The following is a 26,782-nucleotide window of genomic DNA, read 5'->3' on the forward strand; positions in this document are numbered from 1 at the left end:
TTTTTTTTTTTTTTTTTTTTTTTACCAGCCGCCGGAGAACGAGAAAGGGACAATTAATTATCTCCGGAGTTGCTATTGCAACGTCCCTAATACGTAATGGAAGATCTGAAACTGAGGTCGATTTGCGGTCTGGCGGAATGTCAGCTTTTGGATTATGAGCGTCCGAGTTCCCCACACGCAATCCTGGCCAGTTGCATTGCAAGAGGGTGTTGAGGTATGCGGCATCTCCGAACCGCAGACTGGTAAAACGGCAAGACTGAAAAAAAAAAGAAGATCTTTATTCTTCGTCATAATCATTCCCCCTAATTGCCATTTTGCCCACAGTATTATTTACACTCGGTGAGCTGTAGGGAACTGTCCTGTAAGTTGGGTTGGGCTATGGTATTGTGTTCCGGGCTATGCCCAGCAGTGAAAACAAAGGGAGACAAATTACGATAAGGACCCCTTGTCTAGATTTATTGTATCCGTAGGTCACCGTCATCGCCGGAAGTATATTCAGTTCGATGGTACGAGGCACATATATAAAGTATTTAGTAGCCAAGTATTCAAAAAGAACGATAAAACCCTATGAAGAAAGGTGCTCTAATTCAAGGTTTGACGTCGGCATCTAGTACCATCCATGAACGCCCAAGAGACCATCCATCCATACCTTGGGTTCCTAGGTTGATCACAGCGACACACCTGATCTCTGACCTGTCCAGAGGCGAGGAAGGTCTGGATCCAGGGCCCCACCACAATCATTGAATGGCGCCAAAGTGGGAGGGGCGTTTCGCAACCAGTCATGACTTGGGCGACTGACACCGCACGTGCCCATGTCTGTTTGTCTGTTCGTCAGGCAGTCATGGCGTGTTGACAGTAAGGGCCGGGGTATGGAGTGGATGGATGGTTGGATGGATGGGCAGCTAGCTGTAGCGGCTGGAGAAAAAAAAAGGAGAGAAAAGAATAGAAGTAAAAGAGATAGTAGGAGGAAAAATGAGAAGGAGAAGAAGAAGAAAAAAAAAACAAAAAAAACACGTCGCTTCCAGCCGAGCTCCTGCTCTTTTTGGGCAGACAGATGAGAATCTGCTGGCAGATCAAATGTAAATTCCAGGAGCAATGTAGCACAAGAATTTATTCCAAGAGTTGCCCCTGCCAGCTTGGGCCCCATAAGCAGTTGCATCTTTCGAGGCAACCCGCATTAAGAACCCTTACCTCACTGTGTTACAGTAGAGGGAGCCCTGAAAAGTATGCACACTGGAGCGATCCCTCTGTTTGAACCCCTCACCCCTGCCTCCACTATAACCCGTAGTAAAAAAAACCATGAGGGAAACCCACCTGCCTACCCGTACACTTGCAAGTGAATTTCCAGGATCCATAATCTCCATTCCATCCACGATACCCTACTTACCTTATCTACCTCCAACCTACTTGCTGACGGACTGACTACCTTACTGTACGTGAAATTGGTGTCCAACTCCACCACCTTGGTTGGCTCTTTCGTGATTAACCACGCTGCTGCCAGTCGTCTGTTCCACGCGTAAAAGGGTGACCAAATCATAGGTACCGAAACGACCAATCTGGCCAACCTACATGCCTAATTTGGGGCACTGACCACAATTGTCTGTCTGCTTAGCTGCATTGCTCACCTTGAGTTTATCCTACCCCTCGCTGTATTTTGTTTGTTGGTCGCAATTTGCCATTGCCATCCATTCCTCCTAGTCCCGCCCCAACATACAGCCCGGTTATTCGCCAGTCCATTATTATTTTCTTGTGAGATCCGAAGCCGGCAGGTAAACCACGAGACAATTACCTGCACGTTTTCTTTCGTTCACACCCAAGACCGGCAGTTACCCAAGTAGATTTGGTACGTACCCTTCCTTCGCCTGACATATCTATACCTACCTACCTGCCTATCCCACAGTACATCCATCTGGTACCTCATTTGTGGTATCGTGTCGACCCCAACGAGTGGAACGCGTGCTGCATTCATGCGCCGCCCTGCACCCGCACCCGCCCGGCACCTAAACCTGGACCTGGACCTGGACCGTATTGCCCGCATCGGCCTGTGCTGTCCGAACTAGAATCAAACCCTGCCAAAAATCTTGACATTTCCCCCCCTTTGTCTAGAGGGACACACTGCTCATCGCCACACCACCAATGCTTCAACCATCTGCCTGGGCGACACCAATTGACTTTTGATAATTCTCAGCAGAAGTTGTACTCCGCCGATTCGCTCCTGATTTTCGAACTTCCGCATTACCGCTCCGTCGAACTCCTACACCTCCGCCGACACGCCCTGCTCCATTGTGCACAAGCTGTGCATCGCGACACCACAGCAGCAGTGCTACTGCTTAACCAGGTAGCAGCTGTAGGGGAAAGTGGTTGACTTTCAAGAGTAGAAGCAGAGATCTGTGGCTTGCCCCGATCCTTCACAAGCCCCGATCCGAATCCGGTTCTTGCTCTCATCGTTCTGGCATTGACACCGCCCTCTTTACTCTGTATGCTGGCTTGCTTTGGTCTGGTAAACTGGTTTCTCTCACCTTCTGGCGAAGGTCAACACTGGGAACGATCAGGACAAAAAGAGGATGCTTCTGTGGAATCTGTACAACTGAACTGTGGTTTCAGCTACCCATACCCCGCTGGCTATCTACCTACGGTCTTTTTGTCTACCTGGCCTGGTCTCTTGCACAGGCTAGCCATATAGGTCACAGTCGCCGTCACGATGGGCAATAGCCAGGGCAAGCCCATCGAGTTTGGCGATGAAGGTAAACTCCTCACCAACACCCCCTCAAGAACGTCTCTAGCCAGGCATGCGATAATCATGCTAACTCGTGTGGTGTCTCCACTCTTAGTGAATCTAAATCACTTCCGCCTACTGCGAGTTGTCGGCCGGGGTGCTTTTGGCAAGGTTCGAATCGTCGAGAGGAAAGACACAAATTTATCCTTCGCTCTGAAGTACATCAGGAAAGATGAAGGTCAGTCATGAGCGCCAACAACACGAGACTACTGTCTTATCTTTATTCACAACTTTGTGAGGAAGGAGTCGAGAAGGAAAACTGATAAAGGAAGCCATTGTGACGAATAGTTGTTCGATCCGAAAGCGTTCGAAATATCATCCGAGAAAGACGAATGTTGGAGCATGTCAACCACCCATTTATCTGCAATTTACGCTACAGCTTCCAGGATATTGAGTACATGTATGGATTTCCGAGCACCATCCATGATGCTTCCCACCAAACACACACCCTGGTCACTGGCGATTAAAAGCAGTTCGGCTAACCTGTCGACTTCCACTCAATAGGTACTTGGTTGTGGACTTGATGACAGGCGGCGATTTGAGATTCCACATTTCACGAAAGACTTTCACGGAAGAGGCTGTGAGGTTCTGGATCGCCGAGTTGGGCTGTGCGCTGAGGTACATACACGGTCAAAAAATCATCCACCGAGATGTAAAACCCGATAATGTGTTGTTGGACGGCGAGGGACATGTTCACTTGACGGATTTTGTAAGTCTCAGATCTTGGCTGCCTGATCTGAAGCCCATGACGAGCTTGTACGACAGCTGCTTACCAAGCCATGCGTATACAGAACGTTGCGTCCGACATAATACCTGGAAAAGTCTTGACGAGCAAGTCTGGGACTCTAGCCTACCTTGCCCCTGAGGTTTATGCAGGACGTGGATACGACGTGAGGGCTGATTGGTGGTCATTGGGGGTGCTATTCTACGAGTGCATCTACAACAAGGTGAGTTGGTTTCCCTCAGAGTGAAATTCAGATAAATCCGGACATGTGTCCTGGTTAGACGGATATGAGTTCTCCGCCCTCTAACTCCGCCATTCAACAGAGGCCTTTCGAGGGAGGTTCAGAGTCATCGCTCAGTCAAGTCATTCAAGCTGCAAACCCAAAGTACCCGATCACATCGCCTCCAGTATCTCTACTCTGTTTATACGCCATCAAGGATGCACTACAGCCCAACCCGGATAAGCGAATGGGCGCAACATGGGAAAGTTTCACCCGCCACGACTTCTTCTCGTGTATCGACTTTGAGGCTCTGGAGCGAAAGCAAATCGAGCCCATTTTCATTCCGTCATCCGACAAGACCAACTTCGACGCAACATACGACCTGGAGGAGCTCCTGCTAGAGGAGGCTCCCCTGGAAGCTAGAGCCCGGAGACAAAAGCCTCGAGAGCGGTTAAAGGACGATGCTACCGAGAAGGAGATTCGTGAAGATGAGCTCTATCGCATGATTGACAGGGATTTTAGGCCCTTTGACTACACATTAGCAGCGTACAAAAAGTAAGTACTCTCCCGAATCAATACGTAATCCGTGATGATGCTGACCATTTATGGTTCCAAAGGATCACCGGCCAGATGGAAGACCAGCAGGGAGAGCAACAAGATCCCAACAGCGTCAACCGCCAAGGCTCAAATCTGCAGGCATCCGGGCCGCCACAAGCCCTAACCACTGACGAGGCTACTCAAATGGTCAACACTGGCCACCCAGCACAAACTGGCGGCCAAGGAAACACCGTTGCTCGCCAGGTGTCTTCATCGTCTCATAAGTCGCACCGTAGCGGCCATGATGGCAGTGCAGGCTCTCACCCAGGATCCCGCAAGCAGCCACCAGGAAGGCTGCCACCGCTCATGCCATATCCGACTTCATACACTAACTCTCAAGGAAGCGGTGCGGGCATTCATCGCACGGGACGCCAGGGCAGCGCAGCCATGGTCGGGAGCCCAACTGGTGGTGTTCAGGTGACCTTAGACGGAGCTGGTTCCTGGTCCGATCTGGCTCGGCAAGACGCTACCTTGCCGGCCGACGCCAATGCTTCCAATGAGGGTGCTAAAGATAGTGGCTCATCCGGAGGAGTGTTTGGATTCTTAAGTCGGAAAAAGGGCCGAAGCCATAGCCCGAAGCCCAAGGAGAGAGGCGTGCTCGGGAAGGAAGGTGCTAGGCAGGTCATTGGATGATTATACGGACAAACTCTGGAACTAACCGTCAAAATTTCGGAGTATGGACTACGCGTAGTCGACCCCCATGACGAGTTTCGAGCCAGGCGCGTCGTCACCGACAGCGCGGTATGGCTTGGGGAGGGAGCCCGACGCTATCCGCTTGGCAATCATCAAGACTGCCAAGGTGTGGAGGGCCAAAGGTCACTTGGGTTGGTCTTTCGACATGAGGTCCATACAACTTTTTCTATTTCAATTTTCGATACCCACCAGCAGGCCCCATGGGACTACTCTGTCAAGCATAAAACTCTACAAATCTGTCACGATATAAAGAGAGTTTGGCCAAGGCTGCTGTTCTCTTTTTACTTGGAATCTTTGTTGCCATCTACTCACAGTATCAATCAAATCGCCTCTTTTTAAAAAAAAAAAAAAAAAAAAAAAAACAAAACATATCCAAAACACAAATAGTATCTATAGCCACTGCTTTCCGCCTCTGGGCTGTGATGAGCACGACTGTCTGATTGGCGTTTGTATCACCTATGGCGTATTGGTGCGCACTCGTTGGACGAATTAAACTGATCAGAAACAGGCCACAAGTGGAAGTTGATTGCTGGAGAGCAGATATATGATGTACAGGGAACACATGATAGTATTAACGTGGGTTCACGCGGCGCAGAGCAGGCATAGCAATTATCTAGACGACCGGAGACAGTCAACCTTATGTGGTCTCACGTCTACGTAAGGACATATGCTGTTCCCAAGAACACTGGGAAAGTTATATATCGGTGCTTCGGGGGGTTTTGAGAGTTGGTGCGAAGGATAAAAAAAAGATGTCTGGGGATCTGTTACGATTAACCCATAACTGTATTTGAAAGTAAACATGTGTTACATATTCCATGAAAGAATCCTATTTGCGTAAAAATTGACTTGTACACCGAGAGAATCAGGCCGAGAACCTTTTACAGACTTCGATCGCTCTCTTTCCAAATCACATCCGAGCCAAAGTGACCAAGAAGCGTTTGGTAATGTCAGAAATAGTAGCCAGACACACTAAAGTATCCCAAAGACAAACAGAAAGCAGAGAGAATATACGGGTTTCCCCAGACGATAGATAAAACAACAAGATGAAAACCACCAATCCTTCAGTCTGTGCTCCTGACGGACCGATTAGTACGGCCATGGTTTTCCTTCCAATAACACCGACCCACTGAACTCCGTTTAATCGCAATACTCCAGGTGTGATTCCTCAGAACCAAATCCCACCATGGCCCAGGGTAATTCGAAGCATCACATCATAACCAAAAGCGCCCCAAGAAATCGTAGATGGAACTGTCCTCGGTGCCTGCGAACAGCGAGACTAGCTCGACTTCGCGGCACCAGCAGGTTGGATGCATCCCTCTGCATTCTTGCCCAGGTACTTCTTCATGGCGCTCTGGAAATCATTCTGGTCCACGACAGCACCATAGCCAGAACATTTGGCCTTCTTCTGAAGTTCGGAGCACAGGCCGTCAAGATCAAAGTCGCCGTTCTGAACCTTGGGGCAGTTTTGCAGTTGTTCCCTGTGGCGAGAATGTCAGCACTTGCATTATGTTTCGGTATTCGTTGGTTGAAACAGAAAAGCATCACATACCAAATCTTATTGCAAGTCAATAGCTCTCCCTTGCCGTCAACCGCGTCATCCTCCTTGGCAGCGTCAATTTGGGCAATGAGGTCCTTCTTGGGAGCTACTGGGCTAGGTGCCACATTGAATGGTGTAACAAAATCCATATCCCATGCGTCGTTGAAGAAGTCACCACCGAGACCACCGTTGCTGACGATGTTCTGCTGGGGCTCTCTGTAGTCGCCGAAAAGCTGGGGGTCAAACTGGAAGTTATTTGCCTGGGAAAGCCAGTCAATGTCGTTGAGATTCGTCGTCGAGAAGTGGCCTAGACCTTGACCACCAAGTCCCTGATCCGTTGTCTGCACATTCGCGTTCTCCTCCCCAATTGTTGTCAGGGTGTCTATCGGCTTGAAACCCATGGGAGATTGTGTGAATGGCTCTGGGGATGTGCCACATGAAGAGCTTGGGCCAGCATGAGAGCCCGTAGATGCCGAAGGGGAACTAGTGTTCGAGAGCCCGGGGCCGCTTTGAGAGTCCATGCTACCCCTCGATGCGTTGGCAACATTTGTGTTGGTCAGAGGAGGGCTGAAGATGCCCGAGAATTTAGCAATATCGTCCTTAGTCTGACTGTCTAGGCCAACTGAGTATGACGATGACGGCGTTGCCTTATCCTTGCTGCCGTCGTCAGGGCTTCCTTGCTGGCTAGGGCTACTGGTGAAGGAAGGTGTCTGCGACAGGCCCCTCGCCGAGGGCGTACTACCCGCCACGTTGGACGCAGGAGGGCCAGGCAAAGCTCCGAACTTGGGAAACTCGAAGTGGAAGTTGACGTCGGGAAGGTTATGAACCATGGGGCTTCCAAAAGTTTGCTGTCTTGGTTGCGGGCGACTGTTGGTCTGTAGGGAGAGACGCTTCTTGTACTCCTTCAGCTCGGTACTCAGGCGCGCGACCTCGGCCTTCAGACTGCTGTTTTCGTCATTGGCAGCCTTGGAGATTTCCTCTAGCTCCTCAACCTTGAGTTCCAGGTCTTTGACATGCTTTTCTTTACGTTCTCTGAACGCGCGCTGGGCTGCCCTGTTTTGCGCTTTGCGCTTCTGGAAAACACGAAGGAGTTGTCAGCATTCGTTGAGCTTCAGTTGTCATAAATGAATACAACATGGCTTAAGTCACTTAGTGGTTTGGGGTTACTGACCGAGGTCGGCTCGGAGGTAAGAGGCTTCCGACCGGGCTTCTTGGGCACCTTCTCACCACCCTCGCGACGCTTCGGGTCTTTCTCCGCATCGTCGTCGTCGTCCTGTGGGTGGCTCCTTTTCTCGGGAGTGTCTGTTCCATCCGAGTTTGAGCCAACCGATTCTGTCTTTTCATTTGTGCCTGGCAGGTCACCAATCATCTTAGCGGTAGTGGTGCTGTTGTCGAAAAGTGAGTCGAACGATGTATCTGCACCATCAAAAGAGAAGTCATAGTCTAGAAAGGGGCTCTCTTGAATTGTATTCTGATCCGAGTTGCCAACTGGAGACTGCGTGAACGAATTAGGCGACATTGTCAAGCCCGTGTTTGGCGACGCGTTAGCGCGATTGGCGTTGAGTGCAGCGAAGAGCAGACTCTGTTGCTGCGGGGTCAACATGAAGTTGTGAAGCGAGCCGCTCTGTGAAGAAGACATTGTGCTGTTTCGGTATTTGGTGACAGCTAAAATGATTTGGGTGCTGTTTCTTATGCTATTTCACACCCGTCTCGGATTGGACGACCAGTTCCAACTGGATGGCAATGTTGAGGAATTGCCCTTTCCCGCTATTGCCAGACGAAAAATTATGATGTCGGAAGCAGAATCTTGGGTTGGAGAGGGTGGAAAGCGGAGATGAATGACGACCCGATTTCAGGGTCAGGGGTCGCAACGAGGGACAAAAAGAAAAAAAAGAGAAAAGAAAAAAAAAAGGAGAGGAAAAAAAAAAAAGGTTGCCCTAGGCTTAAGCCGCTGATTTCTTGCAGAATATTCAACTCTTGCAGTCTCGGCCAGGGACCACTAGGCTTCAATTGACAGAATTTTGGAGGTATGGAGAAGGTTAGATAGTAGGTAGGTAGTTAGTTAGGTAGGTAGGTAGGTAAGGCAGGCCAGGTAGGAAACAAAGAAAAGCAAATCCCGAACAAAGTACAGTGCTTCCCCGCCTGCCGGGTCAGACGAGAGTGATGGATGGAATGATTGATTGATCAACTGGATGGACGGCAGGAATAGAAAGCAAAAGGCCAGAACAAGGGGGAACACCCAGTGATGGCTGACACAGTGTCCGCACCCTCAATGATCCCAGGTGAGGAGGGACTCGGGAGTAAGCAGCAGCAAAGCCGATACGGGGATTGCGAAGGCGCGCAAGGCGTGGTATGGTGAAAGGAGGCAAGTTGAACCTTGTAGGTTGTAACCGTCAAACATCAAAACAAGGGTTCGTCGGCAGTGAAGTGGAGTTTCAATGAATGATTTGCCACCCACTACACCGGAGAGAAAAGCCGCTCTTTGGGTTCAGGAGAACAAGCCGCTGAACTGTATTGTATGGGTTGCAGTACAGTACCGTAGTTGAAGATCTTTGTCTTGCTCTGGTTGGGTTCACTCAAGTTGAAGCTAAGGTACGGTACATGCGAATCGAATTCAATTGGGGGGATACGGTGGTGCAGGTATCTCTCACGGAGGTCATCCATGGTGGGGTATGGAATCTGATGGCTTTCAATTTGTCAGCACTGCTTCTATGTAGGTGGCGTCTCACAGCTCGGTCTTTGGAGCCAGCGGATCGGTCTCGAGCAAAATATACGCTTGTCCTCTCCACAGAAGCTATAACAGGCTAAGTGCCTCCTTGCAGGGCGTATGATCCATCCCTCTTTGACCATCAATCAATCATTGCTTCATCATCAACAAGCCCAGTATCATTACTACTTGCATACCTTGCCTTGCTTGCCTCGCTAGGTTCCCAGGCTACCTTGTCAAATGCGCCAGTCGCCAGGGTATGCCAGCTTGCTTTCCTATGTAGTTAACTGACATTTTTTTCTTCTTTTTTTTCCCCCCTGAATATACCACGTGCTGCAGTACAACTCGGCAAGAATTGTACGAAGTAGGTTAGGCATGTAAAGTGACTCATAACACGCAGCATTGAGGTAGACCCTCAAAAACCAGCTCCGGGCAGATAGGCCCCGCACTATTCCTCTCGACGGGCAGACATTCGTCCGTTCGGTGAATGCCCCTAAATCCGCTACTACCGACCCTAATCAATCAGGGTCTCGCCACCCCCATACTACTAAGCCCATTGCATCTCTGCATCAAGACATCCATCCATGTACGGGTTTGGACACTTTGCTTGGCTCGTCTTGACTGCAACCAATATTAGCACACCCGCTCAACAGCCGAATTCTCCTTGGCCGCTTTACCTACCACGTAGTAGTAATTTTCCTTATCGGAGGTGACCTGACCTGCAAGTCATGGGTTCTCTTGTTGGTACTGTACAACAGGGCTGCCAGAACTTGAAACTGCACCAGAGCTAATTTCATTTGTATACTTAGGTGATATCGAGATTGAATATCTTTGCATGGTCTCATATGCGCTACCAACTTAGCGACATACGGCCTGGTCCGCTATGACGTGATCCTTTCTTATTGTGATCCAAGCTTCACTTTGAAAACTGGGAGGCATACCCTGCAGTCCTACATTTTGCTGCCTCGATCTGCTTGTAAATTTCATCCGCGTTTGCAGGGAAATATGCGGCGTGGCGTTGACTCTATCCAAAAGTCCGGGTGTTCCGCTATTGTACATCAGCTCTCGCAGCTGAATAATAGTTCTGTTGTATCAGGCGAGCGAAGCAATCATTGTACTTTTCGCAGGTTTGCTTGTCGAGAGTTTCCTGCCACTTGACATCAACTTGGTGATAGCAATGAGCAGGTATACAATGCCTACCTTGCCTAGATACGGAGTATACGATGTAGGTACTTACCCGCAGATCGTAGATTAGGTTTGTGCCCGGCACCCACCATTATTTCTCGGCCCTCAAATCCCAGTCGGAATTTTGTTTCTCTAATTCTTGTACATGCTTGGCCATCCTTCCCAGCAAGCCAGGTGCGCCTCGCGCGCGCGTGGTATTTGGGTTCGGCTATCACCGGCGTCCATTCCGAATGTGGTAGACGCAAATTATATGAAGCTCAATGACAGGGAAATGCATAATTGAGAGAGAGGCTGCACCATGTTTGTGACTTTTGAAGCGGTGGGAAGAAAAAAAAAATGTAAGGCCCGAGCCATTGTGATGGCCTGTCAACCTTCATTCTATCTATCTGCTGATTCTTGAGAACTTGGGGTGACGGGTAGTCCTTGAAATCTGATAGGCAGCTATACTACAGTAGGTACGGTATGCGCGCGCCGCATGCATACTCAGTACTGCCTGCCGTAACTGGCTGTAAGTATCTGATTGTTGTTTGAAAAAGTGGGCTCAGGGTCCGTCCCAGCTTGCATAAGTTGTTGCATGAGAAAAGAAAGAGTATACTATACTACTGTACTTAGTAATGCCTAAGGCACCTTTTGTTTGACACCACAGCGAAAACGAAAGGCGCGCGCTGTAGCAGAGATTCTTATATCAGGTCTTTCAAAGACTATTCGAGGAATTGGACAAATGTACCATGTCTAAATACATAAGGCAAACAACTTAGACAAGGAAGCACATTTATAACGTTTAACGACTTTACAAAGAGCTGGCTTCCCATCTGGTCTACACGGCGCAGCTTCGTCTTAGCATGCCCCGCATTTTTGGCAGGTGGATGGCGAGGGAGCACGGGCGGGACCAAACCGACGAATGACCTCAAGGTCCTCCCTCAATCAGCCCATGCCGTTATCCAGATAGGAACATATCGAAAAGCCGTCTTGTTGCTTGTCGCCCTGCACATAATAGAGGTTTCTCCGTTGGCAGTTTGAGTAGTGAAAAGAAAAGGGTTTGAACAGTCCTGACAATCGATTTCGAAGAACGCCTGTTTTGATCGGACCAGACTTACCATCCGACCGAAGCCACCCCCGGCTACCCATTCAAGTCAAACTTCCGACCGACATATACAAGCACATCACATTGTCACCATGGATCTCGCCTACGACCACATTACCGAGGAGACGCTCAAAAACGAAGGCAAGCAAGCCGCCAATGACAAGGGCAAGCAGCCTGAGGATCCCAACACCCTGACCGCCGATGTCCAGGACGCCTACCGCGCTTTCTCCGCCAGCCCCTGGGGTGCCCGCATCGGCGGTTTCATCGGTGCCGTAGCCAAGCAGGTTCGACGGACCTTCCACATGCCATCTCTTTTCTAGGGATGGGAACCAACATAAAATGAGTCTGACAAGCAATCTCTCTAGGGCGGCTCGGTTTACAACCAAGCCTCGCACGAGCTCTCTGCCGTCGGCCAGGATGCTACAACCGGCTTCTCTAGTCTCCGTGACACCATAATCAGCCGAACCCGCTCCTTGTCCCTCGCAACCGCGACCCCGGAAAACACCGCGACGGAGGCCGGAGCCTCGGGAACTACGCGCGAGCTGACCACTGACGAGGCCCTCAAAGAGTCGGAGACGGTCCTCTCCCGTCTCAAGGTCGCCGCTGCTCAACGCCTCAAGGATATCCAAAAGGCCGAGGACGCTGCCGACGAGGCTCTTCTCAAGTTCGGTACCAACATCCGTGATTTCCTGCGCGAGTCAATCAGCATTGCGCCACCTACCGCCTCGGAAAGCAACAGCCGGGGAACTGGCGCTGTCCTGTTCGAGAGCAAGGATGCTCAGGGCAAACGGGTTATTCACACTTCGCGATTTGATGCCCAGCTGCACGTCATCCACACGAACCCAGAAAGCTTCTCCAAGGACCCTGCTGGAGAGGAGTACGCGGCTTGGTCGGACAAATTCGACATTGGCGAGAAGACTGAGGACATCAGCGCCGATCTGAAGAAGTATCCCGAGCTGAGAACTACGATGGAGAAGCTTGTGCCAGATGAGATTCCGTATCCGGATTTCTGGAAGAGATATTATTTTCTTAGGCACAGTATCGAAACTGCAGAGGCGAGACGCCGGGATCTGCTCAAAGGTACGTTGAATAATGCTCCTATCATGACATTTTCGGTCTGCGATATATGTATATATGTACTGAACATTTATACCGTCGCACAGCTGCATCCACCGAGGAGGAAGTTGGCTGGGACGAAGACTCGGAGGACGAGGAAACCCCCGCAGTTCAAAGCAAGACATCAGCCGCCGATGCTACCAAGACTGAACGTCCGGGCTCAACCAGTTCGTCTACCACCATCAATGTACCGCCCCAACCCACACAACCCGCCATCAAGTCCAAGACCCCGGGCGACCGGCGGAAGTCCAACGAGCTCGACGTCAAGTCGCAGGCAGACAGTGAAGCCAGCTACGACGTTGTCGGTGCAGCATCAGGTGTGCCCAGCCAGGCTCCAAACAGCCCCAAGGACCCGAAGAAGGCTGATGAGAGCGATGAAGAGGACTGGGAGTAATCTTCCCAAAGGACGCTGTATTCTAGCCCGAACTGAGGGCTTGTCCGGTTATTTGGCGTTATACGGGGCTTCGTAATTTTGTTGAGCATCGTATTTGTTGGGTATATTTTCGCTTGCTTGCACCTTGTTGCCGCGCGCACCAGTTGAGTATGGATGGTCATGTAGAGCGCTCTGTTGCCAAGACAGAGAACTCGGGAGGTTAACCATGGCAATGACCCCCTCTATCCCTCTCCCTGCTCGACATCCGTTTTAACTTGAAATTCAGGGCATCTCAAATCACTTTTTCCTTGTGACCTTGGTGAAACCATCCTCATCAACCTCTGGGGGCGGTTTCTCTCGCTTCTCCACGAGTGCAGGTGCTTCGTCATCTTCGTCGTCGTCGTCATCGTCGTCTCCATCCGTATCGTCCCAGTCGGTGTCCTGGTCGGCATCCTCAACCTTTTTGAACACGACGGCCTTGCCCTTTTTGGCCTGCCACCTCTCGGCGAGCTTGTCCACCTCTGCGACCGATCCCTTGCAACACTGCGTCCACAGCTGCACGATCTGCTCAGCCACGTCGTATGCCGTGTCATCCTGCACTGCTGTCTCGAACTCCTCCATCATGATGTCGAGCAGGCGCTCCTCGACGTCCGAGACGAGGTCGTCCGGGGTCGGGAAGGGCGACTTTGCGGGCGCCGAGGACGAGGCCTGGGCGTTGTTGAACTTGACGACGTCGGGGATGTTGGGGAACAGCTCGGCCACGGCTGCGGCGGTCCAGTCGCGCTTGTCGGCCGAGTCGCCGCCTCCCATGTTGTTCTGCACGGCAAACGTCATGTCCTCCCACAGATGCAGCGAGAGGGCGACGCCTCGCTCGAACGCGTTTTGGCATTCATCTGGAGTTTTTGTGTGGCGCGGGCCCATGTGTTAGTGGTTTGTTGCGCTCGGCTAAGTCATTGGGGACATGAGAAAGAAGGCGGTTCTTGGTAGATACCTGGAGATTGTGAGCTTGAAGCCATTTTTGGAGAGATGATCTTCAGTCTGAGAAATGAGGGTGGTTTTTTTTTTTGTAGCAAAATCTCTCCCGGCGCAATTCAAGTCTTTGCTGTCTTGGAATAATAAATTGGCGGGGCAAAATTATCAAGCAATGGGTCGATCCATGGTAATGCGTCGATGGAAAATTTCCCCCACCAAATCTGCTTTCAGTTTTGCTCATAGCCCGATAAGATAAGCAAGAAATAATTTGACACTTTGTATGACTTGCATGGCTCATGTTTCTACAGTACCAAAGCACCAAACCACCTACCTATAATAATACTTGGTGCGAATCTACCTGTGTATACCATGCTATAACTTGAAATTACGCCATCGCTTACAGTCATGAAGGTGACCGTAAACACAATGAAAAAAATCTTTGTGATTGTTCGGATATATTAACATTTGTAATTTACTCTTTTGTGCATGTTATTTCCGTGTCACCGCTCGCTCATTTATATCTTATCAACACATTCTCTTTCCTTTTCTATACTGATTATCTCGCTCACATGACAATCCCATGATAGGCACAGCTTTACATAGCTCGCTCGGTCTTTATCCGTTTTGACTCGGTTACCTGGATAAATGGAAGCCTACGCCAAGGGACAATATTGTTGAGCCTCGGCTCCTTTGAAACTCAAATGACAGGAACACACACAACAAGTCTGCAACGATAAAGTCGGCAGTCTTGGCTCATGATCCGATCACAGTTCATGTCCCATCTAGCACACACCTTTAATAAAAAAAGATTTTAAAACTAGAACAATAAGGTACTATTTTGCTAGTCATGGATTCTTCGTTAACAACACCTCCCGGTTCCTACCAGGGACCACTGGGGTTCATGTCCAAACTGTCTGACAAGGTCTACCTCTATCGGCCTCCATCCACAACAGGCAGCGGCGGCGGCGGCGGAGCCTCACCGCCGGCCGGCGTCCCCAAGCTGATCGTGGTCTTTGGCTGGATGGACGCGCGCGACGTACACCTGGCCAAGTACGTAATCGGACACCGGGCGCTGTTCCCGACGTCGCAGATCCTGCTCGTCAAGGACCGCCTCTACCACCGCTTCCTCTCCTTTGCGGTCGCGCGCGCCCTGAAGCCCGCGGTCGCCGTGCTCGAGGCCGCGCAGCTCTCGGGCGACCGGACCGAGCTGCTCGTCCACGCCTTCTCCAACGGCGGGTCGGCAATGCTGGCCAACCTGTACCGGCGGTGCGTGCTGCCGCCGCACGTCTTGGTCATGGACTCGTGTCCGGGCCAGTTCTCGTACCGGCGCTCCCTGGCCGTGCTCAGCGTCGGCTTGCCCTTTTGGAAGCGCCTGCTGCTGGTGCCCGTGTTCCACACCTTCATCGTCATCTACTACCTCGCCTTTTACGTCTCCCCCTGGGCCCGGAGGCGGACAACCTCCCTGGCCAGCAACGCCGCCGCCCACAACGACAGGTCCGTCAAGGGCGACGGTGAGAGGGCGAGGGCCTACATTTACAGCGACGTCGACGAGTTCATCGCGTCCCGCGACGTCGAGAGGCATGCCGACCAGGCCAAGCAGATGGGCCTGCCTGTTAGGTTGGAGAAGTTTGTCGGCAGCCCCCACGTTGCTCATATGCGCACTGATGAGGATCGCTACTGGTCCATTGTGCAGGAGACATGGGAGGAGGGACAGACCAAATCCAACTGAGTCCGGTGCCCCTCCAAATGTGTTATGATAAATACCTATATATCTACTATCTAGTAATGCGAAAGCTTAGCTTTGGGCTGGATCCAGGGTTTTAGATTTCGGACACAAATCATGCCCCATTGCAACTAAGATTCGAGCCTGTTTGATAAAGAGTTTCCAAAGCACTCTTTTCCTTCTGAAAGACAACAACAGTGATAACAGTTGATTGGCTTGGAGTCATGGAGCCTCCTGGCTTCAGAGCCTGTTAGTTAAAGAATTCATATTGTATTCAGCTGTTGGGTTTGTATTGTTATCATCTTTTGCAAAAGCCCGAGTCTCATCCAGTTCTTTGCACCTTCTTTTTACCAAATCTTACTCCAGCTAACACGCTATCAGACCAAGTGCGCGTTGTAACATGGCCAGTTTGATCATTTCTGTTCTCTCGTTCGCTACTTGTTTCGAGAACGAGCAAATGAAACAAGCCACTACAAAGCCATGAATATGCAATCCAATCTCGTATAAACTCAGGATAGCCGTCAGCTGTGCTGATAGCCCCCATCTGTCCAAGGCCCTCTGCCTATCACAGAAAAGCCATTCATCTTCTTGAGCAATTAATTGCACATTTCAAAACATTGTGGATGTCTTGTGACTATTGCCTCGGGGCTCTTCTCAAGCAACTTTCTCAACGGATAACATCACCCTCCTTCGTGATGCCTTCGAGTGACTCGAGAATATCACTGCCCCCGAGCATGCCGACTCCTCCAGTAGTGGGTCGTTTATCGGCTGGCCATACTTCATAGAACTTCACACTCTCATCGCTGGCTGCGACGACTATGCATCCGTCCTTACCTCCATTGAGACCGTTCCCATTTGAGACTGAGGGCCTCGGCGCAGTTTCACGATATTTTCCGAATGATTGGTTTGCAAGCGGCTCCCTCGGGTATGGAATCGCATACAGGGCCCGATGTTCGCCTTCCCATGGAATTGCAGCAACCTGCTTGCAGGAAGGCCAAGAGAAAATGGCGATGCGAAAAGGGTGTTCGGGCTGGGCGTAACCAAAAGTAGCTGCAATCTCTCGCCTTGTTGTGCTCCAAATCAGACTAGTGACTTGAGAAGCCACTGCAATTGTGGCCAGTGCTGCGCCCGACGTAGTGTGGAAAAAGTGTATACACTTGTCGTTCGAGCCACCGCCCGTGGCCACAAGACCCTCTTGCCACGGGCAAAATGCAATGGCCTTGACGGCGGCGCCGTGAGCCCAGCGCTGTTTGGCTGAGCCCAGCCGTAAGCGGTTGGCAATCAGAGGGTGACGGGACGGGAGGTCATCTTCCTCCTCGTCGGAGTCCTCAGGGAGCTCGAGATCTTCAGGGTTGAAGCTCGGGTCGGTGACGTCCACCATCCTGCCCTCTCTACCCACAATCATTGGGTCAGGCGCCGATTCTAGCACCTTCTCGGTGTCAAATAGACAGCACATGTTGTCATTGCCACCCGAGGCAAACATGTTACCCGATATGGACCAAGAAAGCCCACATATCTGCTGCAGATGGACGCTGATCATATGCACCCACCGGGCCTCTCCCTTCCAGTTGTCTCGTGCAACCTCCCAGTCTGCCGGCCACTCCACAATGTAGTAGTAGATATTCCCGGCTTCGTCTCCGACGAGGAGGTCCTCTGTATCAACCTGAACACCAGGGTTGTTGGGGTTTCTGGATGCCCGTCTTGTACACACTGGCTTCTAGCTGATGCATGCAATAGGGTACGGCCTAGGCAGCTGGATACGGGGCTTGCCTTCGCGAAGGGATATGAGGGAAAGGGCCTTGTTGGATCTTCCGTATGCCAGAATATCTTTGCCACCGTTGGTTGATGAGAATGCGATTGATGTGATCCAGCTCGCATCTCGAGGTCCCTCATCCAGGAGGCGAACTCCGGTGCCCTCTGACCAGCTATAGAGAAAGCCGCCGAGTCCCACAGCGAGGGTATGGGCGTTATAGGAGTATGCCAGAACCGAACAGTAGAAGTCGTCACGGAGGCGAGGGGCATCAAGAACTCTGTTATGTGAGTTAGTAGTCTATCTATCGTGTTCTCGGGGGTTCTCTGCATACTTGAAAGGAGAAACAGGCAATATCCTGGTGCTATGATCGACTAATGTTGAGCCTGCGGTATGTTAGTGCATTGGCAATTGCAGTGGTTGGTCCTTGAACCCGCAGGCTTAGCATATGATATAATCATTGATATATCATGGACTTACTGAGAGGTTTTGCATTATTTACCCACTGACTTCCGTTCCAATATGTCTTGTTTTGCGAGGGCTTGCCATTAGCTGCTGCCTTGTACCTTCCGGATACCGTTGGTCTGTTTAGCGGTTCAAAATCGAGAACACGCAAGGCGCGATCAATCTCTAGAGCGGCAGCCAGCCTTCCTTCATGCTTCTCAAGCTCCTCCTCCGGTTTGGGCCTGATGGTAGAAAATGTAGTAGTGAACAAGCGGGCAGTCGTCCCGCTCTGGGCGAGATGACCCCGGCCATCGTCAATGGCAAGGCTGACAACGCCAGTTGGGGAATCTGGGGCAGTGCCACTAACCGTCCAGACAGAGCCTTGGCTGACTTGACGGTTGTTTTGGACGTTGACATCGCTGCTAGCTGGGGTGATAGAGCCCAAGACAGTCCTAGCGCCTGTTCTGACTGTCGCTCGAGTTCCAGACGCAGAGATGGAGCGGTATTCATGCGCCATAGGGGCGGTACGACGGGGGATGAAGCAAAATGCATCAGGGGTGGCACGCTCGTGGCGGAGCAGCTTCTCGGTTGGCGACAGTTGTAGAAGACTCTTGGTGGTTTTGAACTTCTCAGATGTAGGAGTGGACTGGTCTCTGCTTGGTACGAAGCGATCAGCGTGTCGCGGAGAGGTTCTCAGAGAGGCTCGAGAGACAGTAGTGTTAGAGCTGCGACTGGACTTGAGTGCAGACTGATCCATTGAGAATGTGCCTAGAAGAGACGGGCGTGTGCGAGCGCGTGTTGAGGCCCGAGGCAAGGTTGCAGACTTCTTGAATGGTGGCGGCTTCGGCATCTCAGGAGGCTCTGAATCTGAGAACGTGTCGATCTCCTCACTGTCATCCTCAGAAAAGTTCATGTCATCATGGTCGTCGCTGTTAAGTGACCCGGAGCCATCGTATAAGTCTGACAAGCCAACCGAGATGAGGGAAGGCCTGGATACTGTAGCCAGCTGTTGGCTGCAAGTAGATGGTGTAAGATTAAATTCGGAGCCATATCCGGAATCACGCGGCGCTGAGTGGAAAGACCGAGGAACCAGCTGGTTAAGTGCTTCCGGATTACTGCATGAGCGGCGTGCTGGACACCGGGCCAGACGGCTTGGTTGTTCGAGTTTCATCGCCGGGCGTGTGCTTAGCGGTCGGATACGTTGGAGTTGACGCCAGCATGGATCGGCTGGCCTTGAAAAATTATGCAACGAGTGACAAAAGGCAGACGGTAGAAGAAGTCAAGAGATACAGCAAGAACAATACTTCAAGGTATGCTGCCTTGATATGATCGACTACCCTCGCCTGGATGATATAGTACCCGACTTGTCTGGATGGAGGTGCACCTGGATGTGACGAGTAGCTGATAAAGTGCTAACAAATACTGACAAGAACGTTTTCTAGGGGAAAACAGGGGCTATGGTAATAGGCTTGTTTGCAGGAAGGCGGAAAGGGAGGGAGCTTAATGGAATCCTTAAGAACAGGAACGACAATGCCAAAGGGTCCTATTGTTTGTCAATAGGGATAATGTACTGTCAATGGGAGATGCCTGTAAAGGCCGGGGCAAGTTGATGGAAATTGCAAGGCAAAGGAATCCAGAGGCCAGCACACAATGCTGTCTATTCCCATTGAAGCCTACTAGCTCGTCATGTTGGTGAAAAGGAAGGTACCGTGAATGGAATCTCGCCATACCTGCCTCCTGACTTGTGTGGGAACCTACAAACTCCAAAAGAGGCAGCTGCAGTCCGCGCGATGGATTGCAGCTCGAGTTTGTTCGGACAGGGAAAGCGCTTTCAAATTCTTTCATGCTGTTTATTACAAAAGCCATTAAAGTAAAGATATTGCTCCGTTTATCATTACTAGAAAGATAAGTAAGTGTAAGCAAGATAGCTGACTTTGGGAAATGAAACCTCTTGGTGGGTACGCTCAAGTTGGGTAGTATGTCAGCTTGGGGTGGTCAGGATGATTGACTCACAAGATTAAGGCCAAATTGGGATAGGCGAGGGGTATAAAGATGACCACAGTTCTCGGTCAACATGAATTAACGCCCTTCAATTGTTACCTCCAAGTCAGACTAAAGAAAGCGAGATCAAAGAGTCATAAAATACCGACCTTCAAAATGTATCCGAAACCGATTCTCAGTTTGACCACTTGCCAAATCAGACGCTACTGCGACGAGGACATCGACTGCCTCAGCCGTGCAGCAAACAACCCACAAATAGCCAAGTGGATGCGAAACACTTTTCCTTCGCCTTACACAACCGAAGACGCCAAGAAATGGATATCAGAACTCGCATCGCCTTACGACTTTGCCATTTGCACACCCGATGGTTCGACTTTGGTGGGTAGCGTTGGTTTGAAGAAGCAAAGTGATATCTACTATCGCACTATGGAGATCGGGTATTGGCTGGGAGAGGAACACTGGGGAAAAGGCATAGCATCTGAGGTTGTCAAAGCCTTTGCGGATTGGGCCTTCAAAGAGCATGAGAGTCTACTACGGCTCGAGGCTGAGGTGTTGGAGGGCAATTCAGGGAGCTGTCGGGTCTTGGAGAAGGCAGGGTTCAAGTTTGAGGGGAGGCATGAGATGGCAATCGAGAAGAATGGAATTGTGATGGCTGCTTTGACATATGGTAGAGTGAAGGACAGTATATAATAGCTGCTATTTGTGTTAGTTGTTTATCAATAAGAGAAAACTTAAAGGAGTGGAGATGTTGAATGTCGGTTGGTACTGGTAGTGTCTTTCAATATCAAGCCCCTCCCTCCTCCAAAGACCACCTTTGTCACGTGGACGACTGGGATATAGCTGGTATGTTGGCGGGGCGAGTTGAGTTGTGGATGAAGTCACTGCCAAATTGGATGTGCTTGCCGAGTCGATCGGACAGGACTGATTTCACGAATATAATTCATTCACCTGTTACTCGCTGTATTGTTGTTTCTGGGCAACCATCTTTACAAACCAGGCAGGGAAAATTCAGCTCGTTGGAAATTTACGACGTTGCCCAACATGGCGAGTGTACGTCTTCAATTCCCTGCTATTAAGCGCCTTCCTCCACGTGCCCTGGTCTGCCTCTTTCCCGGCAGGCCTAGAGACAAGCAAGCAAAAGCGGGGATTCGTTGATGACTGAAACTCCAAGATACGCGTCGACATCAGCACGGGATAAGTCGTACGAGCAAGCCTCGCACCGAGGAACAGAAGCTGCAGGAAATAGAAAAGATCAAGAAGTATCGTGATTTGGAGGATAAATTGAGGAAAGAGGCATGTATATCAAACAATCAACCATTACTCAATCTGGCACAGTCATATGTCTAACATGGGTATTTGGCGGACCATCTCAGATCGCGGCAAACAACACTGCTCCTGAAGTATTCGCGCTTACCTCTCGGCTGCTGCGACTCAACCCGGAGTACTATACAGTATGGAACGACCGCAGACGCTTGCTAATCTGTGGCTCATTGTCCGCGCCATCGGCTGGCTCGTCGCCCTCGAAGGCGTTGCCGACTTCTTCTCCGACAGACACTACCACACTGTCCTCCGCCGCCTCATCCTCCTCTTCGTCGACCACGACCCAGCCACACCAAGACCTCCAGAAGACTGGGTCGAGTGGTACAATAGTTGATGATGGAATCAAGGCCCGAGAAGATACAATAAGATCCGAGCTAGCCTTCACAATACCCCTGCTGATGGAGTTTCCAAAATGCTACTGGATCTGGAACTACCGGCTTTGGATCCTCGGAAAGGCTGTCGAGCTTTTGGACCGTGTGGTTTCTCGTGGAATCTGGACTGAGGAGCTTGGTCTCGTGGGCAAGATGTTGACGCGTGACCGCCGCAATTTTCATGCCTGGGGTTATCGGCGGCATGTTGTCGCACAGCTGGAAAGCGCCGCGCTCAGTCCAGACGGGAAGTCGGCGGAGAGCCTGGTCGCTTCCGAGTTTGAATACACGTCAAAGATGATCCGCGTTGACCTCTCCAACTTCTCGGCGTGGCACAACAGGAGCAAACTGATTCCACGACTGCTGGATGAGCGCCAAGCGGATGATGCTGCAAGAAGGAAATTTCTGGAAGATGGTATAATATATCTTCTCCTACGTCGCTCAAAGAATGGAACTAGTCGATACTGACAATGCATACTCAGAACTTGATCTCGTTCGAGAGGCACTGAACGTTGGCCCCGAAGACCAATCGTTGTGGTACTACCACCAATTTCTTATGCTCAATCTCTTCGACTCAGTCGATTCAAGCGCTATTGCGCCAAACTTGAAGATCCCGGAGCGAGTCGCATATGTAACTCGTGAGCTCGATGACATTAAGGATCTGCTCGAAGATTACGATGACATCAAGTGGCTGTACGAAGCGCTCCTCGAGTACACCATCGCCTTGGTAAAGCTGGAGAGCCGGAAGCTCAGTGAGAACGAGACTGAACAAGTCAGGAGCTGGCTTGTGAAGCTCCAAGAGCTTGATCCAACAAGAAAGGGGAGATGGGCAGACATGAGGAGCGAGCTTGGCCTATCATGAAATCCAAGCCAAAATGCGAAGATTTGGCACACAGAAACGAGCAAACATTACTTGTCGTTTCACAGCTAGAAACCTATCAAACTATGGCAGGGCTCTCCCTTTCGGAAGGGAAGTCTATGCCTTACATTTTGCCAGTATCTTGCCAGCATTGAGACCGACAAGGCCATCAAAATATGCGAGAAACGTGTCCAACGGCAGCATTTCCATTAGACCCAATGTTGGACTGGCGCTCCTCAGCACGCGGCCGCCAAACAGTGCTCTCACGTACAACGAATTATCGGTCTTCTTCCTCCAGAGTTCAAAGACGATCTCAGAACCCATACCGGGCCACAACATCTCATCGAGCTGGAGAACCGACAAGACCCTACTGATTGATCCATCATGCGCAACGTTGTGCCTCATAAGGACAGTGTCTTTCCCCTCGGCAGCCTCTCGCAAATTGGCGGCCAGCTCGGCAATCCAGACACCGATACTCGCCACACTAGCGTCAAGTGAGGCCGAAGAGCCGCGATATATATGAGCATACTCCCAGTGTCCGAAGCGGTAAACTCGATCTGCAAGTTCTTGCGTGACACAGCGTCCTTCATCCCCAATCTTGCACGGAAATGGCTTGGCGTGGCACTGCCGGGCAGACAGGTTATCGAAGTAATGGTCCAGGCTCTTGTGGAAACCGGCATCGTCGGCCGGTACACCTGAGATACCGTCGAGAGTTGCGTACAGGGGCGCCGCGGCTGTCAAATGGTCGGCCCAAGCTCGGTTGCTGGGCGACTGGATGGCGTTGAATGCGTTGGATGCCGATGGGCAGGGATACTGCGGCTCTAGGGAATCGATATTGGCTGCTTGGATAGTGACGCCCACCGGGTTCACAGTGGTGTCCTCCCCCCACGCTCCTGCGATTAAAGCCCCGGAAACTTGGCTCGTTATGACGTTTTGAGTGACCCTGTACCGAACTTTATCTCTCCAGCCATTACCCTCGGCCTTGTTGGGCAAAAAACCCAGGAGTTCGCCGTAGACTTCATAGACATCCTTTCCATGCTTCCAAGAGTCATCCAGGCCTCCTGCGGTTATTTGCGGGAACTGGCACGTTCCGATCCAACCCGACGGGACAAATGGATTTATGGAAGAGATGGTATTTTTCCAGTAAACCTTTGCGGGTGGAAATGAGTTGGGCTGGAAGGATTGGCCGTAGAAAAAGAGGCCCTGGTCGTCGCAATTCCAGTTGTATGGTTCAACCGGGAATGCATTCGACGCATAGGGTGTCCGCTTGTGGTGACGTTGAATCTACAGGTGCAATTAGTATAAGTGGGTAAAGTCGAAACAGGGCTGATATAGTGCAGAGGTACCTAACACTGGGGGCGGGTCACTTACAATCTCCACATACTGCAGCTCGAAATCCGTCGGAGGTTGCGCATAATCCTGCGCCCGCACATGAGGCATGTTGCACCAGTTGTAACCGTCATCTTGCCACTGGCCCGACGGGTCGAAGGTGAACTTGGGCACTCCGGTACCATCGACTACGGCCGTGAGGTTGTTGTACGCAGTCCGACCGGACGGGTACCAGCCTACGTCGACGCCGCCAACGATCACGCGCTGGGCGGTCGCCGAATGGCTCGCGGGCCCGGCGACGGTAACGGTCATGAAGAGCGACTTGGACCGCATCTTAGCGACGAGGAGGACGAAGAGCAGCACGCCGGTCGCTAATACAACCCGACTGCGCGTCCTGACGAGGCCGTGAGGGATAGCCATCCATCATATACTCGCTAGCCAATATCTTGGCCCTTAAAAATGTTCCTGCCTCTCAGGTGTCTTCACTCTGACCCGTGCTCAAAGACAAGGCTGTGAAAGGAGGACGGGTGTGTGCGGTGCGGACTCGATGTGGGGACGGATGGAGATTATGGGGTGCCATTTGTTTTCTCCCGCCAACTTTAGTTAGTCCTATCGAATGGCTAGCTTCCCGCTTACAGTACAGCAGACACGTGCTTGCATGGGAATTCCAATATGGCCATTCGCCAATTCATTCAATACTGTACTTTTGGATAGATTGTCAGACAAGGGCGACGTATTTCGGCACCAGCAGAATATCAATCTGGGTTTCCCCTGATGGTCAATGGCTTTTTGCTCTCTTTCTTCCATCTGCCTGTATCCGTTTATCTTGGACCTATTACATCATGCTGCAAGCCGCTTCGCTTAGGATAACTCTAGCTTGATTTCCATGCTAATCTCACCGGTGGTAAAAATGTCTCCTCTAGGCGCATTGTCAAATCTTGGCCGTGGATGGGAATATATGTATGCATGGCATAATGATAACTCGTAGCATTATACATGAGTCTATAAGAGGGCTCACCAAAGACAAAATGGCAGTACAAAAAACAATATTCTCGAATGAGAATTCCAACATGAATTGGTCTTGGAATATACAATGTAGAAAGATAATAGAAAGAAATCTCGGATGGAAATGGGGTTTGAAGCATAAGATGAAACCTGGGACTGTCACTTCTAGCTGTGTTTCGGCGGGCTCAACAAAAGGCTATGCCATAGCTGAGTCGAAAATGCTTTGAATATCCAAAAAGACTGACAATCGTGCCATTCCGCAGTATATAAGGGCTAGACAAATAGACGAACGCCCTTTACACAAAAACAATGGCAATTAAATGCGCGTAAACTTCTCTTCAAAAGGCCGTCATTATATACAACCCTGAGCGGGGGGTATGTACAAATACATCTCTCCTCAATAAGATGGCAAAACCCGTGGACATCTTACATACACAGAAGGTATATTAGAAGAAAAAGGAGAAAACCTCGCCCAACGCCAAATCCATGCAACAATAAAGATGATCACATTGGGTAAATTGTAAACAGCAACCCGGATTTGATAAAGGAAAACAAAAGACTTTGGCGTTTCTTGAAAAGGGTAAACAATTGTTCAAACCCGGGGGCAGTGATTAAATGACCTCATTGGCCTAGTCTTCACTTGAAGATGGCGATCAAAAGCACCAGAATGACAATCAAAGCAATGATGATTCCGAACTGCTTGGTCTCGCCAGCGTTCCTGCTGATCCTCCCGACCTGCCTCCTGGCGCGGTCCAAGCTGCTCTGGTGGCGGTCGACGACCCGCTCACTCTCGTCCAGCATGGCGACCTGACTATCGAGTTCGTCTCCGATCTGCATGCTCAGCTCGCGCTGCCGCGAGATGCTGGCCCCGAGCGCGTCGAGCTGCGCGTCCTGCTCCTCCATCACCCGCTGGTGGTATGCGTGCACCTGAACGTTGTCGAGGCCCTGCTCCTCAATCTGGTCGCGGAACGTCGGGCCCGAGTCCGGGTCGTCGCGGTACGGTTGGCCCAGCAGCCCGGAGCGCTGTGCCTCGAGGTCCTCGTCTTCGTTGCCCCTGCGGCCGCCTGCCGTCATCGGGTTGTCCGAGAACCGAACCTGTTTCGTCCTGGAGCCGCCCGCTGGTATGGATTCGGCGGCTGCAAAGTCGGAAGCGAGGGATGGGTCGTTGGGTGTACTGGGGGCCACGGACGAGAAGCCGTGAAACTGGGATGTGAGGTCATCAAGCTGTTTTTGGAGGGCGGGAAGGGAGTCTGCTATATCGAGGGCCTTGCTGTGAGGGTTGTTAGCAGAGAAAACAAAAAAAAAGGAAGTGTAAATTGAACCGATGGAAAATAGTTTCAGCAAACATACTCTTCGTCTCCTGCCTCTTCTAACCTCTTCTGTTCCTTCTCGAGCGTCTCCAACCCTTCACGGAATTGATCTAGCGACCGTGATATGTGACCATCCTGGCTGCCGGCGTCTACGTTGAGACTCTGTGCCCGTTTCCTCTCCAGGAGGGAGAGCTTGATGTGGTCGGCGAGCAGAAAGAGAGCGTTTGGGTTTGACATTTTGATTGACAGAGTGCAAATGTTGGGTATCACGACGGGGATTTGGCTCCAGGCCTGTTTCGCTCTGCGTGAAGGATTGATAAGAATCCCGAAATGGTCCACTTGGGTGGGCGGGGGGGAGAGCGTGTTAGGAAAGCAAATATTTTGTGACTACTAGACAGGTTGCTAGAAGCGAGCGATTATTTGGTCAGAGATTAGTACGAGATGATGGAGCACACGGATGTTGTTGACGGAAGATATGCCTGCGGGCGCATGTGCCGCATTACGTCGGCAACGAATTGATGCATGACAGAACATGGGGGATCCTGGGTAGGTACATGGAGACAGGCACCAGGGGGTTTCAGGGTTAGGGTTTGAACATTTGAATGAAAGTACCCAGCATAAGGAGGCACTTTAGATTCACACTTGACAGGCATCAAGGTACCTTACCTTAGTGCTTAGGTAGGTACATA

General features: G+C 50.9%; 12 protein-coding genes across 12 annotated transcripts; 5 read left to right on the plus strand and 7 right to left on the minus strand.

The window, feature by feature from the left end:
* Positions 1–1,699: 1,699 nt before the first annotated feature.
* Positions 1,700–5,341, plus strand: PgNI_00938 (uncharacterized protein). Its single transcript, XM_031121015.1, has 8 exons — positions 1,700–1,843; positions 2,189–2,744; positions 2,832–2,954; positions 3,065–3,176; positions 3,281–3,485; positions 3,568–3,723; positions 3,824–4,275; positions 4,338–5,341. The coding sequence occupies exons 2-8, from the start codon at positions 2,702–2,704 to the stop codon at positions 4,948–4,950; spliced, it is 1,704 nt and encodes a 567-aa protein (XP_030986863.1). The 5' UTR covers positions 1,700–1,843; positions 2,189–2,701; the 3' UTR covers positions 4,951–5,341.
* Positions 5,342–5,778: 437 nt separating this feature from the next.
* PgNI_00939 (uncharacterized protein) lies at positions 5,779–8,457 on the minus strand. The gene is made up of 3 exons (XM_031121016.1): positions 7,719–8,457; positions 6,560–7,620; positions 5,779–6,488 (listed from the first exon to the last, which is right to left on the minus strand). Exons 1-3 carry the CDS (start codon positions 8,184–8,186, stop codon positions 6,287–6,289), a joined length of 1,731 nt encoding a protein of 576 aa, XP_030986862.1. The 5' UTR covers positions 8,187–8,457; the 3' UTR covers positions 5,779–6,286.
* Positions 8,458–10,170: 1,713 nt separating this feature from the next.
* PgNI_00940 (uncharacterized protein) lies at positions 10,171–10,588 on the minus strand (the record flags this gene model as incomplete). The annotated part of the gene is made up of 3 exons (XM_031121017.1): positions 10,492–10,588; positions 10,312–10,418; positions 10,171–10,278 (listed from the first exon to the last, which is right to left on the minus strand). Exons 1-3 carry the CDS (start codon positions 10,529–10,531, stop codon positions 10,171–10,173), a joined length of 255 nt encoding a protein of 84 aa, XP_030987897.1. The 5' UTR covers positions 10,532–10,588.
* A 1,027-nt stretch (positions 10,589–11,615) lies between these two features.
* Positions 11,616–13,033, plus strand: PgNI_00941 (uncharacterized protein; the record flags this gene model as incomplete). Its single annotated transcript, XM_031121018.1, has 3 exons — positions 11,616–11,807; positions 11,889–12,603; positions 12,687–13,033. 3 exons carry the CDS (start codon positions 11,616–11,618, stop codon positions 13,031–13,033), a joined length of 1,254 nt encoding a protein of 417 aa, XP_030987898.1.
* PgNI_00942 (uncharacterized protein) lies at positions 12,587–14,247 on the minus strand. Its single transcript, XM_031121019.1, has 2 exons — positions 14,004–14,247; positions 12,587–13,905 (listed from the first exon to the last, which is right to left on the minus strand). The coding sequence occupies exons 1-2, from the start codon at positions 14,026–14,028 to the stop codon at positions 13,310–13,312; spliced, it is 621 nt and encodes a 206-aa protein (XP_030987895.1). The 5' UTR covers positions 14,029–14,247; the 3' UTR covers positions 12,587–13,309.
* A 584-nt stretch (positions 14,248–14,831) lies between these two features.
* PgNI_00943 (uncharacterized protein) lies at positions 14,832–15,713 on the plus strand (the record flags this gene model as incomplete). Its single annotated transcript, XM_031121020.1, has 1 exon — positions 14,832–15,713. The coding sequence occupies one exon, from the start codon at positions 14,832–14,834 to the stop codon at positions 15,711–15,713; it is 882 nt and encodes a 293-aa protein (XP_030987896.1).
* A 661-nt stretch (positions 15,714–16,374) lies between these two features.
* Positions 16,375–20,118, minus strand: PgNI_00944 (uncharacterized protein; the record flags this gene model as incomplete). The annotated part of the gene is made up of 6 exons (XM_031121021.1): positions 20,052–20,118; positions 19,915–19,988; positions 17,938–19,798; positions 17,792–17,831; positions 17,450–17,737; positions 16,375–17,395 (listed from the first exon to the last, which is right to left on the minus strand). The coding sequence occupies exons 3-6, from the start codon at positions 19,070–19,072 to the stop codon at positions 16,375–16,377; spliced, it is 2,484 nt and encodes an 827-aa protein (XP_030987901.1). The 5' UTR covers positions 19,073–19,798; positions 19,915–19,988; positions 20,052–20,118.
* PgNI_00945 (uncharacterized protein) lies at positions 20,059–20,592 on the plus strand (the record flags this gene model as incomplete). The annotated part of the gene is made up of 1 exon (XM_031121022.1): positions 20,059–20,592. The coding sequence occupies one exon, from the start codon at positions 20,059–20,061 to the stop codon at positions 20,590–20,592; it is 534 nt and encodes a 177-aa protein (XP_030987902.1).
* A 351-nt stretch (positions 20,593–20,943) lies between these two features.
* Positions 20,944–22,452, plus strand: PgNI_00946 (uncharacterized protein; the record flags this gene model as incomplete). The annotated part of the gene is made up of 3 exons (XM_031121023.1): positions 20,944–20,952; positions 21,276–22,005; positions 22,073–22,452. The coding sequence occupies 3 exons, from the start codon at positions 20,944–20,946 to the stop codon at positions 22,450–22,452; spliced, it is 1,119 nt and encodes a 372-aa protein (XP_030987899.1).
* On the minus strand, positions 21,347–21,797 carry PgNI_00947 (uncharacterized protein; the record flags this gene model as incomplete). The annotated part of the gene is given in 2 exon segments (XM_031121024.1): positions 21,347–21,637; positions 21,657–21,797. 2 exon segments carry the CDS (start codon positions 21,795–21,797, stop codon positions 21,347–21,349), a joined length of 432 nt encoding a protein of 143 aa, XP_030987900.1.
* Positions 22,453–22,566: 114 nt separating the features above from the next.
* Positions 22,567–24,198, minus strand: PgNI_00948 (uncharacterized protein; the record flags this gene model as incomplete). Its single annotated transcript, XM_031121025.1, has 2 exons — positions 22,567–23,733; positions 23,821–24,198. The coding sequence occupies 2 exons, from the start codon at positions 24,196–24,198 to the stop codon at positions 22,567–22,569; spliced, it is 1,545 nt and encodes a 514-aa protein (XP_030987805.1).
* A 582-nt stretch (positions 24,199–24,780) lies between these two features.
* PgNI_00949 (uncharacterized protein) lies at positions 24,781–26,516 on the minus strand. The gene is made up of 2 exons (XM_031121026.1): positions 26,134–26,516; positions 24,781–26,053 (listed from the first exon to the last, which is right to left on the minus strand). The coding sequence occupies exons 1-2, from the start codon at positions 26,328–26,330 to the stop codon at positions 25,420–25,422; spliced, it is 831 nt and encodes a 276-aa protein (XP_030987906.1). The 5' UTR covers positions 26,331–26,516; the 3' UTR covers positions 24,781–25,419.
* Positions 26,517–26,782: the final 266 nt, after the last annotated feature.

This window comes from Pyricularia grisea (genome assembly GCF_004355905.1).
Source record: "Pyricularia grisea strain NI907 chromosome Unknown Pyricularia_grisea_NI907_Scaffold_1, whole genome shotgun sequence".
NCBI classification, from domain to species: Eukaryota; Fungi; Ascomycota; class Sordariomycetes; order Magnaporthales; family Pyriculariaceae; genus Pyricularia; species Pyricularia grisea.